At 34.2% G+C, this 18,524-nt stretch overlaps 1 protein-coding gene across 5 annotated transcripts in view; it reads right to left on the reverse strand.

The window, feature by feature from the left end:
• Positions 1 to 7,820: 7,820 nt before the first annotated feature.
• MEMO1 (mediator of cell motility 1) overlaps positions 7,821 to 18,524 on the reverse strand; it is a 146,280-nt gene continuing 135,576 nt past the window's right edge. For 2 of the 5 annotated variants that reach the window (XM_026454747.1, XM_026454748.1), the window contains exons 8-9: positions 9,863 to 9,967; positions 7,821 to 8,490 (exon numbers count right to left, since the gene is read on the reverse strand). In XM_026454747.1, the coding sequence (XP_026310532.1) occupies positions 8,359 to 8,490; positions 9,863 to 9,967 (237 nt within the window). In that variant the 3' untranslated portion in view covers positions 7,821 to 8,358. Of the gene's footprint in view, positions 8,491 to 9,862; positions 9,968 to 18,524 lie in introns of those variants that run through there. The other 3 variants (XM_023217308.3, XM_031934152.1, XR_004228478.1) reach the window with 2 other exon arrangements.

Below are 18,524 nucleotides of genomic sequence, written 5' to 3' on the forward strand. Positions count from 1 at the left end.
TTTTGTCCTTAAGTCACTCATATAACCACCCTATGGTTAAATACTGTATGGTTATTAGAAACAAATCTTTCTACTAGATCTACTCTTACTGTGTAGTTATTAGAAACAAATCTTTCTACTTGATCTACTCTTTTAAAAAGTTAAATACTATACCATATTTTAAATACTCTACCATATTTAAAATACATGTTGGTGGCTCATGCCTGTAATCCCAGCTTAAGGGAGGCGAGGTGGGTGGATCACTTGAGGCCAGGAGTTCAAGACCAGCCTGGCCAACATGACAAAACCCCACCTCTACTAAAAGTACAAAAATTAATTGGGCATGGTGGTGCATATCTGTAATCCCAGCTACTCTGGGTGCTGAGGCACGAGAATAGCTTCAGCCTGGGAGGAAAAGGCTGCAGTGAGCCAAGATCACTGTACTCCAGCATGGGTAATAGAGTAAGACTGTCTCAAAATAAATTTTAAAAATCAGAAGAACTGAATGTTTATCCTATATCTGATACTAACTAGCTAAACAAAAGGAAGTTATGAAATTTGTATGTGTCTCATGTACTGTAACAGTAAAATTAAGGTAACAAAGTCTGGCCTGTAATCTTTGAGATTAAGAGAGCAGGGGAAATGTTGTGAATCAGATTTAAAAATGTTAAAGTACAAATGTTAAATAAATAAGGTGTTTTCATTCATGTCCTAAAAAGTCAAAGGTGGAAAGACCCTTAGAAGTAATATTATTCAATTCTAACTCACACTGATAAAGAAATAAACTCTAATCTAGAAATGAACAGTGACTCCTTCTAGCAAACCAATAGCAACTCACCAGCAAAGCTGTAAACAGATTCTAGTCCAGAATTTCTAACAGTCCATAAATATCTTTTCACTTGAGAGTTGGCCGGACATGTCATTGGGCATGCAGCTAAAGCACATTTTATTTAACTTTTTAAAATTTTTCAATACCTTCAAGTAATGGTAAACGCCATAGAACACTGCCAAATATGAGCTACAAATCATGGGCCAACGGATTCAATTGTACCAGATAACTTACATTACCATTTATTTCATTTAGCATCATATATACAGCCTAGGAATATGAAATTCTACCCTACTTTAAAATTACTGAGGAAGATGATTTCCATAATCAAAAACTGAAAATGAAAAGAGCCAATTAAAAGATGCTTCCATTGAAAAGGTTTATGCTTTCCTGACCTTTAGAAAACAGTTCACATGAAGATTATCTTTTGTTCTCCTTGCTTCAAAATTCAATTCATTGAAACTGAACAAACGGCAACTTAATATCTATTCTGTGCTAAATTCAAATTGGTAATAATTTTGTTTTCTTGAGATGGTCTTGTTCTGTCACCCAGACTGGAGTCTGTGGTGGTGCGATCTCAGTTCACTGCAACTTCCGCCTCCTGGGCTCACGTGATCCTCTCACCTCAACCTCCTGAGTAGCTGGGACTACAGGCACATGCTACCACACCTGGTTCATTTTTTAATTTTAATTTTATTTTTTTGATAGAGACAAGGTCGCACTATATTGCTCAGGCTGGTCTCAAACTCCTGGACTCAGGCAATCCTCCTGCCTCAGCCTCCCAAAGTGCTGGGATTACAGAAATGAGCCACCATGTCTGGCCAAATAAAAAATTTTAAATGAAAAAAAAAATTCTCAGAAAAAAACTTCCATTTATAAAATAGTTAACAATACTTTTATTAAGTCAAATTCAAGTCTAAGGATTTAATTTTTAAAAACTCGCAAAACTCAGTATGATCTAATTTTTGTTTTCATCTTGTTTTAATACTTTCTACTAAAAAGTAACATCACATTCGGTAATTCAAGTATCACAGACAAAAATATTAAAAATTTTCAAAAGTTTACAAAGACAGATTTAAAGATCAGAATTCAATCCTGCTTATAGTTGCCTCACTTGGCCTTCAATAGCTTAATAACGGTGTTTAGATTCTCTTTGGTTTCATTATTAGGATGACAAGGAAAATATGACTACATCTAATAAAATTACAAACTGAACTTTGCAGTGAGAAATGTTCATTTGAACATAATTTACAATTAATAATAAAAAACAACTGCATTACAGCATACCTTTCAAAATCAAACTGGCTTTTAAAATTCTTTCCATTATTTTTATAGAGTGATTGCCAAAACTTTGCATTATTTGCATTAGAATTAAATGCATGTGCGCATGCAGTTACATACACACACACACACAGTAAATGTGACACATCCTAGATGTAAACCACTCTGGAATCATCAGAGAACCCTAGAATAAATGACAAATCTGAAACTCCAAAGTTCTTTACATGGTACTAATGAATACTTGAAGACAGGATGGGCAAACAAATCTATCCTCAACAGTGACTTTAAAGAGGTAGAGGTTCCAGTTATCAGCATTACTTGAGAGAGCTCTGTCAAAATGTATAGCATAGCCATAGATGACAGTATGCAAGGCCATTCAGCTGTATTTACTGGTATGTGATGGGGTACTAGAACAGGAAGTAGACAGGAAAACATCTTATGTGACAGCTGCTCCAGGTTATCCTAATATTTTGACATTAATAGGTATAAAAAAACCACAGTCCTTCAAGTTCCTTTTCTGCTAACTGATATGACTGTGTTTTAGATTGAAGAAGAAACTGTTTGAGTCATTCATTCAAAGACCAACTTTATTTTGGGAAATGGTAGAACTCTGCCCTATATTTAAATGTTTTAACAAAAACAGAATAATTAATTATTCTAAGGTTCCCCAGTAACTGGTGCACCAGTGTTCCCCTAGTAACAATTAAGAAATAATCATCAATTCATAATCTCTGTGTTTAAAGTTAGTGTTAAATGACCAAAAACAATTTTGATTTAAAAATAACTTCTCAATAGTTTTATACAAATACATTCCATTTTATTTGTATACTAGCTTTTTTTTTTAGCTTGGTGATCATAATTATACATCTCCAGGTGATACTGATGTTGACAGTCCAGGGACCCTACTTTGATAATCACTGATCTAGCTTTTATCTAAATACTTCTAATGCTTTTATGAGGACACAGTAAAATTTTCATTATTAGAAATTCTCATTACACAAGGCAAGTGGATCTCTTGAGCCCAGGAGTTCAAGACCAGCCTGGGTAACATGGTGAAACCCCATCTTGAAAGAGACAGAGAGAGAGAGAACGGGGGTGGGGGGGAAGGAGGGAAAGAAAAAAGGAAAAGAAAGGAAAGGAAAGGAAAGGAAAGGAAAGGAAAGGAAAGGAAAGGAAAGGAAAAAGGAAAGGAAAAAGGAAAGGAAAAAGGAAAGGAAAAAGGAAAGGAAAAAGGAAAGGAAAAAGGAAAGGAAAGGAAAAAGGAAAGGAAAGGAAAAAGGAAAGGAAAGGAAAGGAAAAGAGGAAGAGAAGAGAAGAAAAAAGGAGGAAAGAAAGAAAGAGGCTGGGCACAGTGGCTCACACTTGTAATAAAGGTACTTTGGGAGGCCGAGGCGGGCCGATCACTTGAGGTCAGGAGTTCAAGATCAGCCTGGCCAATGTGGCGAAAGCCCGTCTCTACTAAAAATACAAAAATTAGTCAGGTATGGTGGCGGGCGCCTGTAATCCCAGCTACTCAGGAGGCTGAGGCAGGAGAATTGCTTGAACCTGGGAGGCAGAGGTTGCAGTGAGCAGAGATTATGCCACTGCACTCCAGCCTGGGCAACAGAGCGAGACTGGGGGAGAGACTGGGAAAAAGACGGAGGGGAGGGGAAAGGGAGGAAGGAAAAGGAAAAAAGAAAGGAGGGAAGGAAGGAAGGAATTCTCATTAGAGAACATCCAATGTAAAATCAGAAGCTCCCATTTCTTACAGTTTTGCTACCTAGAACAACACAGAATACTATTCTTTCTCATACATGAAGGTCACTCAATCTGAAGAAAACTCCCTATCTTTAAACTTACCTTCTCCAAAATAAGACTCACCAATTTCTTCAACCACATCTCACTCTCTAGACTACTGAAGGCTTTTATCATTCCTTATAGACACTATAGTTCTTTGTGTCCCCTTTAATACATGGCACTTACAATTTAACACAATAAAAAAGTCTTAAATCTCAGTAACAGTGTACATGTGGCTTATTAATCTACTAATCAATATCAGCTTTGTAAGTACACTAGGTTTTTCAACAACTGTATTATAGCACTTCCCAAATGCCAATTTAGGTACTAACACTTGATAAATTTTTCAATGATGCAGAGTAAATGAGAAAATACCAGTGTAGTAATTTTTTCATCAACTTAAAGTTATTCAAGTTAAATTACTCTATTACTCTGAGTTTAAGTCCTTCGTAAATATTGGGAGTCACCTTTAAAATAAACTGGTAATGGAAGATGGTAGTTGTCTTTTCAAAAGTCCTTACATGGCAAAATTAAGTTTTATATTTCACAATCCTTTTTAAAAATGTTGGTCTAGTGTCCTAAAATACTCAGGTAAAGAGGTTCATCTGATCTAGCTTCTGCTATCATCTAGGTAGCCAAGCACTTGGAATAATTTAAATAATTTGCAACAACCAATCACAAGCTCCATTGATCACTTTTTTAATTAGTTTATTGCAGCAAAGTAAACCTCTCAATGGGTTCCAGCAAATAAAAGGGCTTCAAAGTTATTTAACACTAATTTCCAAGACTTCTTAGTTTCCCATACCCATCTCCCACTTACCTTTATGATCCTAAATAACACTCCAACCCAGTCAATCTGACTACATCAAATTAAGAGAGGATTGTGATGGCAGAAACTTACCACCACTTTTTGCAGTTTAGATTATTTGCCAACTTTTGAACTACAAACGACACCATCTATGACAGGAGACAGCAAATTATGGCCCACAGGCCAAATCCAGCTCACCATCTTTGTGTAAATAAACTTTTATTAGAACATATTCACATTCATTTGATTACACATTTGTCTATGGTGGCTTTTGTGCTACAATTGCAGAGGAAAATAGTTAGGACAGACTATATGGCCTGTGAAGCCCAAAATATTTACTATCTGGTCTTTTACAGAAACATTTACCAACCTATAATCTCAGAGAATAAACTATTTGCTACCAAAGCAATATTTAAGATATGTAACAATAACCATTTACTAGCTCAGAACACCAGTCATCCAAATGGGAATATCTAAACACAAATATCGGTATATCTGAAGTCCTTTATCCTACTCTGTATGAAGATTTGTTGCCCACCCAAGACAGAGCACTTACTTACCTGCTCAGTGAGCTAATCTTTAACATACATTTCTCAAGGATTCACTAGCAGAATAGTGAAGAATCCATGAATATGTTGCTCTGTGAAATCTAAGGTAAAAAAAAAAAAGTTGCTACAAAACACTCAAAACTATATAATAAAGAAGCAACTGTATAGAGCTACGTAAGAATTTCCTTTATATTTTAGATTCCAAATACAAAATTTTAAAGGCACTTAAAGTAGAAAAGCTTAAGTTCAACATTTTAGGTAATATTAACTGCATTAAATAATGTAAATTAAATTTCCTTTTGTGTTAAATAACAAGATTTTCGTTTCCATCTGTGTGAAGTTGAAATCAAAAGATAGTATCTCTACATTATTCATGTAGCTATTAAAAATAAATGACACTGGAACCTCTAAAAAATAAAGTCACAATATCAAAGTACTTTGAAACTAGAAAGCACTTAAGAGATCCCTCCACATTATACAAATGAGAAAGTTTCAATATGACATGAAACACTTAAGTTCAAAGAACTAACTAGTGGCCAGAAACAGAACTAGAATCCAACACTCAATCATCAGTTTGGAACTCTTTCTACCTCATGACCAGGTATGCTGATATTCTAGGAAAGCATAGAGTGATGCTTACATATTCTGCAGGTTTGTTTGTTTAGAGGGTTTTGGGGGGCTCACCACATTGCCCAGGCTGGTCTCAAACTGTCAAGTGATCCTCCTGCCTGCACGCTCGAAGTAGCTGGGACTACAGGTGCATACCATCGTGTCCAGCTTCTAGAGTTTTAAAAGTGCAAGAACCATACTTGTACTATAGTCCACCCAACTTAGGCAACCCTCTTGTCTTTTTAAAAATCAATCAACTATAAAATTATAGAAAGACAAAAATGATTAACTGTAAAGCAACTCTTATCAGAATGATCAAAGAAACAACCGATTATGTTGTTATGTTAACCAAATGTAAAAGATCAACAAAAAATAATGATACTGAAGGGGCAGAATGATGGGTACTCATATATTGTTAATTTAGCACAATCTTTCTAACGGGTAATTTGGAAATATTTTGAAGAGCCTAAAAAGTTCTCACTGTCTAAACCACTTACTCCATTTACATGAGTATATCATAAAGAAAGAGCCTAATATAGAGATCAAATTTTACAAACAAGGATGTCTATCTCACTATTATTTATAATGGTTAAAGATTAGACCAACCTAATATCCAAAGAGAGAAGTAAATTGTGGCATATTCATACAATAGAATATCAGGCAGCCATTTTTAAAAGTCACATTTTCAAAGACATGAGTAAATATTTATGAAGTTAGGTTATAAAAAACAGGGTACATAACTATATGGTCAGTATAATCTCAAGTTTGTTATTACACACACACACAAACACATGTACACACACTCATACATAGAAATAGCATAGACAAAGACTGAAAGGAAATACAGAAAAATATTAACAGGGTTATCTCTGGGTAGTGAGATTGCAGATAACTTTTTCTCTTCTTTATAACTTTTCAGTATTTTTCAAATTTTTTATAATAATCACGTATTAGTCTTATACTCAGAAAACATTATTTTAAAAACGCACTGTTGTCAATTTTAAAATTTTTATAGTTCATATTAAACAAGAAATAAATATTAATCATACTCAAAAGTATATCTAAATTATGGAAAATAAATCACTAATGTGTAAGAGTATACTTTCCACACATACATAGGTGGGCAACTTTGAATCTAAAAGGTAACATTATTTTATTTCATTCGAGCATAGAAAGTTGATATTCAATAAATAAGAAACGTAAATCTTTAAATAAAATTGGTGCAAGGCATCTAAAAATTGTGCTACTCTGGCATAACACTGGAGATATAAACACTTTCTCTAGTATAATGTAGACACTCAGTGTTAGGTTAAAATAGGAATAATGCAGTACATACATGGTGACTGAATTATTAAATGAATTATATCTTTTTTTTTTTTTTGGCCAAAGTGACTAGAATTGGTCTATGCTAAAGAAAGAAAGTAATACAACACCATACCATTATTTTAGTTGGAAGAGCCGCACCAAAAATCATGACAAAAAAATGGTGTAACCATAAGAAAATCCAGTGGCTTGTTGTTGTTGATGATGTTAATGATCTCTTGCTAAAAATTCAAGTAAAAGAGTCAAACTGCTTAAAGCATTAAAAAAGCACAGCAGTGTATGGTCTGCAATGATTTGAAAAACACTAAGAACACTCTTCAATGTTTCCTCATTTGCAGACTATCAAACATGATCTTTGAAGTCAAGGATTGCATCTACGTCCTTTTACCAATCTTGAATATATATTCTGTTACAATATAGTAATGACACAAAGGGATGTCACAGACAAAAAGGCAAACTGCATGTAATTTAAAAAGTTAACTTTAAGGTTATATGATTCTAATTTCTGATTTTTAAAAAATCATATAAATATATAAAATATAAAATACATCCTAATATATTTTTACATAAGAGCTGAGGTTTACCATTTTTAACAAAAATTCTGAGATGGAATTAATCAAAAACAATTTTCATATATACCACAGAGCAATAAGTTTAAATCAGACTATTTTGAGTTGTGTAGCCCTTTATTAGCAACTAAAATAGAAGGTATCTGTTGTACAACATGGGTAGTAATTGACTATAACTGGAGATTTATTATATTCTAATACAGATCATTTATAAATGCAATTTCTTTATTAAAAAGCTTCCACCTTTTTGTTTGTTTGTGTACAATTTGCAAAACTATTCTGAAAGCGGAATATATGTGCACAAGTCTGCAAAGAGTGCAAATTTAGGATATGGTAAATGCTTTACAAGTTACTTTCAAAAAACTGTCTGCCACAACTGAGCCTTTACATTGTCATCTTTTTTGATGAAAATATTTTGATGCCAGCCTTCCTTCCACTGCCCTAAACTATAAAGCATTTTTTAATGAGTTGAAATTAAGGAAGGACTACACCTACTAGAAAAAAAGAGAAGAAAGTTCTATTAGTTTGAGGTTTCAGAATCCCCCCAAACCAGGACCAGTATCTTGGTAAAGGCTAGGCTGGGACCCCGGACAGAGTATGAGAATGTGCAGGTGGCATCCCTGAGGATTCAGAGCTTCAGTGGACCGTGAGTGCTCCAGCTGCATAACTCACTGAACTGTCTTGCCAGTTTCTACACTGGCTTGACTGGGCATAATTCAAAAAGGAAAAGCTCATATTCATTCCATTCTTCTGGAGCTCTGTGATAGCCTAGAAAAAAGAAAAATTTAGTTAGGACACACATCACATAAAAAAGTGGGCACTCAATGTGTTTGTGGTTTGACTTTGTCCACTTCACAGCTGAAGCCTAGATATCTCTTTTGCTCCTTTGTTTCTTGACTTTCTCTTGTTGCATCATATTAAAATAGAAAAAAAATAAAAAAGAATTCCTTATCATTCTCTCAAATAACTTCTAATCTTGTTTCTTGATAATTAAGCATCAGTCATCATTTACCCTCCCTCTCCCTGTAATAAGGCCATTTTTTAAACTCTTTTTAACTTTTTAAATATATTCTCTTCACTGTATAAACCAAATCCCTGGCCACTTCTGTCTTAAGACATCAGAGTCTTTATCTGACTTTGACTAAATTTGAAATGTATATAAATTAAAATCCAGATCTAAAAAGTACATGCTAGGATTTTTACTTTAATTGTAGATTGGTTCAGCATTTACTTCATAATAAAAATTTTATTTGATTCAATTAAGATTTTAGGAAATTAGTACAGTTTATTTTAGCTTCAATTTCAAAAATTAGTTTAAGTTGAAAAGCTTTTCTTTGAGTCAATCAATACAGTTTAGAAGAAAAACCCTTCCTAAAAACTCACTATATATTACCTTTCAAATCACATTAAAATAATACTGGACTTAAGGACTACCTTAGTCTATTCTGGACTATATTATCTTCTCCATTATTTCCCTGCCTCTCCAAATGAGCCCATTGTTACTTCCTCTCCCAATCCTGAGTATACACTTTCTTCTTTCTTAATGAATGTCATATTTTCATTCTTCTTGAATGAAAATTAGTAGTTTTCCTAATTAGAAGAAAAAAATAACACTATTTCTCTTTCTAAAATCCAGCTAACCAAAATTTCTGACTCTTATCATTCCTTAACTGAAGTAAGCGTTGTTTTTGTTTTAATGAGAAAAACACACATCATCTGTCTTGCTTTATCACATTATGAACATCTTAAGTTTAAGAGCAGAATCTTCCATTTATTTTTTATAGAGTCTAGACCACTAAATAAAACCAAAAAAGTAGTAAGACCATATATCTCTTAAAAGGTCATGTTGGTTTGTATTTATAAAGAGCATATTGGAACTAAGAGTCAAGAGAAAATGTGGGTCTCTATTCTAAATAACTTTCTGTATTTAACAGAAAGTATGGAACTGTATTCCAATGATAAATAACTTTATTCAAGCCACCAAAAGCAATGGAACTCCAAATTATATTAAAGATACTAAAAAGAAACTTGACCATAGGCACATAAAACCAATGATGCCATTGTATCACAATGATAATGAGATATTTTGGAATATTATATGACCAAATGTTAAAAGTCAAGGCTTCCTAAGGATACTTACATTTAATAACACCCCAATGGGATGTCTTCCACATATAGTATTATGGTATTTCTTCAAGTAATTGCTAAAAGATACAGGGTCTAATTGTTCTATAATACTCATACCCTAAAAAAAAGAAAAAAAAAGAGGAAGAAAAAAATAAAAGAAAAAGGACAATATTTATTATTTCCTAATTATATTTTAAAACTGTTACTTAAACATAATTCTTCAATTAGGGAGACACAAAGAAAATAGATTAAATAAACCTTGTGAAACATCAAACTCATTCACCAAAGCTATTACCATTATAGTCAACTCTCTACTAACAGAAAACTTTTAATCCCCAGTTTATTTTCTCCAAACCCCAGGTATGTTTCTATACTACTTTAACCAGTTGTCATTCAGCTGACAATCCTCAAACATTTCATAATATCTTTCTTCCATAGAAAGAATACACAAAAGTAAATCTGCTGTGAAAATTTGTATATGAAACCTAAAATTTAATTTACTTTGTGGCTATTTTCTCCGTATCCGTTATATTCTTCCTGTTATTGGCATTAAAAATCAAGAGTTAATTGTAATTGAACTGTTGCCACAACATATACTTAAATATCAATCATGTAAGGTATTTTAAATCACCAGCATTAAATAATCTGGGTTTGTGGGGAAAAAAATACCACAAATTAAGAAAAAAGTTAACATATTTTAATTAATTGAAAGCTCATAATAAAGGCAGGCTTAAGCAACACAGATCTTTTTTTTTTTTTTTGAGCTGAAGTCTTGCTCTATCACCCAGGCTGGAGTACAGTGGTGGGATCTTGGCTCACTGCAACCTCTGCCTCCTGGGTTCAAGCGATTTTCCTGCCTCAGCCTCCCAAGTAGCTGGGATTACAGGCACATACCGCCACACCCAGCTAATTTTTGTATTTTTAGTAGAGGCCGGGTTTCACCATGTTGGCCAGGCTGGTCTTGAACTCCTGACCTCAAGGGATCTGCCCACCTCGGCCTCCCAAAGTGCTTGGATTACAGGCATGAGTCACCGCACTCAGCCTACAACACAGATCTCTTATGAACAAGATTAACAATAAAGGAAAGCTTTTTATCTCTTTATTCTTTAAGCTAGAATGCCTTGTTTTCAACATCTTAATACAGAATAAAATTTGTCAGACTATTGTAAAAACAACCACTATGACTTGAACATTAGTTTATACTAAATTCTACAATCTCCAAATACATTCAAATAATGTATTTACAACTCATTAATATATAGCAACTTTAACTCACCAAGTCGGGGAAATAAATCATTGATGCTAGCTGATTATACATACATCAATTATATTATTTTCTTACTCAGTTAAAACACTTTCTATTAAATAAACTGAATTCATACTCTCTGGGAGAAACCTAAATGGTGGTTTAGGGACTTAACTGGTTATTTTGTGTTTTTGTTTTTATTTCACATTTTAAAAAAACATATACAGTTTAAAAGCACCAAGAGTAATCAGATAAGCATCCGTTAAAACCAAAAGTCATCTGGAAAATGATAATCAGTGGGTAACACACAAATTTTATAGTGGCAGCATCAAAATTTAATTCTATAAAAAAACTTTCCTTCAGAATATTCAACTCCTTCACAAACATTATCAATATTCCATATATATATCTCTCTGAAACATAGACATATACATGTGCAATCAACTTTGAATTGCTTGCACATCAATCAGCCACTCTCGGATTGGTCCACAACCAGTTTGTAATGCTAAGTTGGTTGTTCCCTGCCAACCACGGTGCTTCCAGGTCAACACTCTCCACTGACACTTGGTATACAAGCTCAGAGAAATACAAACTTAAAAGTTAAACCTAAGATGGGCCAGGCATGAGGTGACTCATGCCTATAATCCCAGCACTTTGGGAGGCTGAGGCGGGTGGGTCACCTGAGTTCAGGAGTTTGAGACCAGCCTGGCCAACATGGTGAAACCCCATTTCCACTAAAAATACAAAAATTAGCCAGTTGTGGCGGCACACGCCTATAATCCCAGCTACTTGGGAGTCTGAGACAGGATAATGGCTTGAACCTGGGAAGCAGAGGTTGCAGGGACCCGAGATTGTGCCACTGTACTCCAGCCTGGGGGACACAGCAAGACTCTGTCTCAAAAAACAAACAAAAACACATATACATACACACAGACACACATACACAAAGTTAAACCTAATATAAATAATATCATAATTCTGATGCCAAAAACATTACAGTACATTTCTAACCCAAGAATGGATGGCAGTAATGCAGAGATGGAGTTATAAATCTCTTCCATAAATAATGGATGATCAAGATATAACTCCCCTAGAGCTAAATGAACAGAGGCCCAAAACAGGCAAAAGTCCTGGTTCTAAATTTCTAATTGCAGACTCTTTCTCACTGACTATTCTGATGTATTAGAGTATAACAAGACTCATACTAACAATTCTTTGAACACTTACATAGCTACAACTTGCATACATATTGTAGGTGAACTTTTAATGCTCCGAAATGAAGTCTATCTAGGACAGCTTACCTTAAATATAAATCACTTATTAATAAATAATGTGACACTGAGATTCTAATGTACATTTCAATATTAAAATCTCAAAGCACATTCAGAACAAACATCACATTTAACTGATATGAATTTAAACAGAAGAAAACTAATGATCACATTTCAGAAGACAAAGAATTCAAAGTAACTGGTCAAGAAAACCTAACATAGAAAAACAGGAGACTAAATGCAGAAAAGATACTAGTAAGTAAACAGTTAAAAATGAAGATATACTGATTAAATTACAAGAGGGAAAATAAAAAATTGATATGATAGGAGTTAAGAAATTAAATGTGCAGAAATTTTAATTAAAGTGTGCTATAAACCTACTAGTGCAAAAATTAATTCAATTATACTTAATTAGCTGACACAAGTGTTGTTTTAAGAGGTACGTCTTTATAAGGAAAGACAGAGGGGAAAACTAAGGCTTTTCTCATAGGTGAACCTCTAATTGAAAAATTCATGAAGTAGGCAAACAAAAGCAATAATGATAAAATTTAGAAATGGAACATTATTAACTAATACAGAATACTGGCGAATACACTTTTAGATATACCTATGCTTTTATGTTAACAGCTGTGAGATTACTATTAGGAAAATTCCAAAAAGACAGAAATGCTAGTTCAATGTTGGTGGCAAAAGTCCAAGAAGATGAAAAAAGAATATCCTTCCCCAATTATGCTGAATTACTGTTTTATTTCTTAAAATAGTAGAAGATATGATCAGTGAGTCTAAAGTCTAGGCAACGAGAGCTTCCTAAGGCCTAGGATAGTGAAAATTTGATTGTTCACATAAACTTGACTAATGCGGAGGAGTGAAATGGGTCACTATACTATTCATTCAGCTCTAAGATGCTCTAAGATAAGGCAGACATTATAAACACCAAAAGCCCATCCATCAAGGATACAGGTTTCTGAGGAATTTAAGTTTCAGAAAGAAATCCACAAATTGAAAGTGAACTCCCTAAATTTAAGGAGTGAACCAATCTATCACTGTGTCGACTCTTCAAGTAATCGGTGAATGTTTGTGATGTCAAATTCCAAGTGGCAACCCTAAACTAAATAGGCAGTATTAACTGACAAAGCTCAAATTCAGGACTCTGATAAGACAACAAATTATCTTCCCTCTTTAACAAAGTTTGCCTAGATTTAATAAAATGACAATCTAAAAATTATCACCCAGAAGTAAATCTCTCCCAAAAGTAATAAATGCAAAGGAGTAGCAAAACTTTTAGAGGCACTTATGACATAAAAACTAGAATCATTCCAACCACATAATTAACAGTACATTATCAAATCATTAGAAATTGTGGGTTTATAGTTTAAAGGATATACATTTATATTTGCAGATAAGTACACATTTAGTGACGTGGGGTAGGAAAAGGAAATATTCTAGTTTCTTTAAGAGGCATCAAGAGAAAATCGTTAACAGTGAAAGTTTTATGGAAAAAACTCACCTTAAAAATAGCACTGCTAAGTAATGTACTAATAAATGGCTATCTTACAAGCGATGTTATAAAACTTACTAAGAAGCTACTGGCTTAGGTTCAAGAGAAAGAAGTATGAGGTGACAAAGGAACAATTTTCACTTTTAAAATAGTAGGAAGGAAGAAAAGTAGTTCATGTTCAAATTAAATGAAGTAAATGATAAATTTAAAAGAAAAAGAAGTTATAACAGATGAATACAATGACATTTTCAGATTATCCTTGCCGAATCATAATTTGCCAATGTCCACAATGAAACACTGGTCTACACCCAAAAAAGTAGTATAATAAAAATGATAACCTATGACCATCTCATAGAATAACTATGACTAATATTTCAAGTAAGTAAAGTTTACAAGATCAATATCTCCAAATAGGTTCTGCTTTAGTCACAGTAATTATTGACATTGCAAAGCACTAATTACCAAAGAAATTGGTCTATAGCCAAAAAAATTACAAGACTTTCAGAGTTTAGATATCCTATGCTAAGTTACATAATTTTTCCCAACTACATTTGGTAGTTCATGCTATATTTTGTGTTTTTTCACATAATTAATTTCTAAAATATTCAAGTGCTAGATATATAAACACTGTGCAATAAGAAGAATAGCTATTTTTCTTTTGCAACTTAGAAATGGTTTTATTTTGTAGCCTTGTAATAACTATATTTGGTAATAGTTTTCAGTTAAAAAGGACCAAAACTTAATTAACATGCTAATTTTGAACAGATGTAATCTAAAATTTTATACTTAGCTTCTTTTTACTCTATCAAACTTTCAAAATGTATACTTATTACTGCAATTCAAAATTGTTAACATTTTTATAATGCTTATGCAGAGAACCATCCAAGTATATTTTGTCTGAAAAGATCACATATGAAAACTAAAATACTGGTTCTCAAACGAATTAAATTATTTATAATATAAAATAATCTCTTAGAAAAGAAATACGCCAAAGTACATTCACCATCTGATTAATCAATTAAGACAATACATTATTTAAGCTTGCCTAACAGCAAGTGTACATATATATACATGTAATATAAACACACCTAAGTTTACGTCTAGAGCTAACCATTCTTATTATTTTGACCCATGTATTCTAAATCCCAGAATTGACTTGGAATTTGAATCAACGGTATGCTAATAAAATAGAACACTTATGAGCCATTTAAAAATTCTAAATATAAATAAAAATATCTCAACAAATGGACCACAGAAATAAACTCCAAGTCCAAATGTTAAAATCAAATATTAAATTCAAGCTAATTAATATGAAGCAAATACTCAATATTTATTCAGAATTTTTCAATATTTGAGACAGGGTCTCAGCAAATTTCAACAAAGTTCCACAACTGAGTTCTGTTGCAATGACAGGGTTAATGATTACTGTAGTAAGCAATCTCATCTCTGTCCTGGCTTTAATGATCTACTGAGACCTCCCAAACTTACATCTCTAGTCGGATTGAAAGCCTTCTCTGAGCTCCAAACCAAAACAGTCAACCCATTAGCAAAGTCCTTTTGACTCTTATTTCTGAAAAGATCTGAACTCCATCCACTTCATTCTATCTCCACCAACATCACCACAGTCCAAGTTACTATCATCTCTCTCTTGAACTTCTGCCAATGGCCCGTTGTTGCTACTACTTTTTTTTTTTTTTTTTTTTTTTTTGAGACAGAGGCTCGGCTCTGTCCCCAGAGCCAGAGTGCAATGATGCGATCTCAGCTCACTCCAACCTCACCTCCACCTACTAGGTTTAAGCGATTCTCCTGCCTCAGCCTCCTGAGTAGCTGGGACTACAGGCATGCACCACCATGCCTGGCTAATTTTTGTATTTTTAGGAGAAAGGGGGTTGTGTCATGTTGGCTAGGCTGGTCTCAAACTCCTGACCTCAACTGATCCGCCCGCCTCAGCCTCCCAAACTGCTGGGATTACAGACGTGAGCCACCACCCTCAGCCCCATTGTTGCTACTTCTGACCCTCCTGTATAATCCATTTGCCACACAACTACCAGACTGACCTTAAAAATAATGCAAATTATATCATCTCACTTCCTATTGTATTTATATGAAGTTCTTACCCTCAATTATTACCCTATATACTATCAGCTCCCTGCCTCTTTCATACACACCACTCTTCTTACTCTTATGCACCATACTCCCACAACACTGGCTTTTTCCTGTTCTTCTAACACACCAGCCTCTTTCTGAACTTAAGGTCTTTGCACTGGCAACTTCTCCGGTCTAAAATGCTCTTCCCTCTGATCTTTACTTGGTTTGCTCTTTCTTATCATTCCGAACTCACTTTAATTTTCATCCTCAAGGCAGTCTTTCTCAGACCACTCAATCCAAGCCCTCCAATCATTTACCATCATTTACGGTTTTAGGTATTTTCTGCACACATTACTACTTGAAACTAATTAATATATTTCCTTACCTTTTAAAATTAACATGTATCTCCTCCAATTAGAAGTTTTATGACAGTAAGAACCATGTTTGTTTATTGCTGTATCTCCACCAACGCCTCAGGATGTATACGTACTCAAAAATAATTGGCAAAATGAAAATCCAAATGTCGACCTGACTGACATCTCTACTTAGATGTCTTAAAGGCAATAGCAAACATAACATATCCCTAACAGAATTTATGATCTTCCTACCCCACCAAAAAAAATTTTGGTCCTTTCTTCCTGTGCTTACGGCCTAAATAATGTAACCATCCAACCAGCAGAATAGCCAAAAATTTAGGAGTCATCCTTGACATTTCCTTGACCCCTGCAAGCTCAATCCACCTCCAAGTCCCATCATCAATTTGTCTCCGAAATACACTGAATATATACATTTCTGTCCCTCTCTTCTACCACCATCACCCCACCTTAAATTACCATCGTTTCTCATCTGGACTATCTAACTGGTCTACATGTATCTCCTCCAGCCTCCTTCCAACCCATTTGCTACACTGCAGCCATATGATGTATTCAAATACAAAACCAACTTTATCACTTCCCTATTTAAGATTCTTCAAGATAGCTGTTCTAGAGTCTTTAAGCTTCATTTCTCACCACCCTCCCCATCCATTCTCATTCATTCAACAAATGTATATATTGTGTGCCCACTGACAGGCACTGGGATGGAAAAATGGACAAAGTCCCTGTTCTCATGAAGCTTATATAATCCAATGAGGGAGATAACCCCAAGACAGATCACAAATGAATAATAAGTCATGCAGTAATAAATACCTAGAATAAAAATACAGCAGGGTAAGGTCAATGAACAGCTGTTCATCCAAGGAGCCTAATGGAAAATGATGCACGCTTTTTGGCTGTCATAATAATTTGAAGATGCTATTGGGACTCAGTGGGATTCCAGGGATGCTGACACAAGACAGTTTCATACACAAAGACTGTTCTCCATCCATAAAACTACAGAATATCTACAGCCTTAATTATCCATACATTAATTCCACTTTATATACAAACAGAAATAAGTTTTGCATTGATTTTAATATACAATGAGTTTCCCAGGAATAAAACTATCATGCAAAGTGAGGGAAGACTGTACTTGTTTTGTTTACAAGTTTACTAAGAATTGTTCACCATTTTGGAAAATCAAGTCACTAGCAATTGCACTTAGTAATTTCAGTCACTAACACATACCTGTGTAAGTGTGTATCTGTAGCTGTTTTTACGTTAATAATACTATTCATAAACATTTGAATACTTCATTGTACCTTCTAATTTAGTTGTGCCTGGGCATTTACATTCTTAAATACATATTTATTATAAATTCCTTTTATTTCCTTTACATGTTACAGTTAGGAGAGTCATGTTTTCAAATTGCATACAGGAAGATTATATCCATTAATTTATTCATTTGAAAAATATGTACTGACCACCTACTTACATTCTAATCACTATTCTAGGCACTTTGTGTACATCAGTGAACAAAACAAATATCCTGATTGACAGAAATGTAGTTAAGTATTTAGTTTTTTAGAAGAAAAAGTGGAACAGGGTACAGTGGACTGAGAATGCTGCAAGGGTAGGATGTAGGATGCAAAATTAAATAGAGTAGTCAGAAGGCCCCACTGAGAAGGTGAAAGCTAAGCAGACTTGAGGTAAGTGAGACAGTCAAGTGCAAAACAGGCAAAAGCCCTAAGCTAGGCACATACCTGACATTATCAAGGCACAGTAAGGAGATCAGTGTGTCCACAGTAGAGTGAAAGAAGAGTAAAAGGAAGAAGATGGAGGGCTCTTAACATTTGGGGGCTGCAAGTCACATTGGTCCTTTTTGCCTACCCATTGTAAAGACACTGGCTTTTATTCTGACTGAAAGGGGGCAATTTTACAGGAGATACGGGGCAGAAGAGTAACATGATCTGATTTAGATTTTAAAATAATTGCTTTGGTTCCTACTTTAAGCTACCTGAGACTGACGAACACAAGAGTAGGTCTAAGAAGACCAGTTAGGAAAGTGGAAGGACAGGACCACCATCATTTGAATTAAGAAAGTCTATGAGTAGAACAGGTCTTGGTGGGAAGAGAATCAGGAACTCCGTTTGGAATGTGTTTAGTATGAGCTGTTTATAAGACATCCAAGTAGAAATTATGTATGGTGTTTGAAA

The sequence above is a fragment of the Piliocolobus tephrosceles genome, chromosome 15 (assembly GCF_002776525.5).
Source record: "Piliocolobus tephrosceles isolate RC106 chromosome 15, ASM277652v3, whole genome shotgun sequence".
Lineage (NCBI taxonomy): Eukaryota > Metazoa > Chordata > Mammalia > Primates > Cercopithecidae > Piliocolobus > Piliocolobus tephrosceles.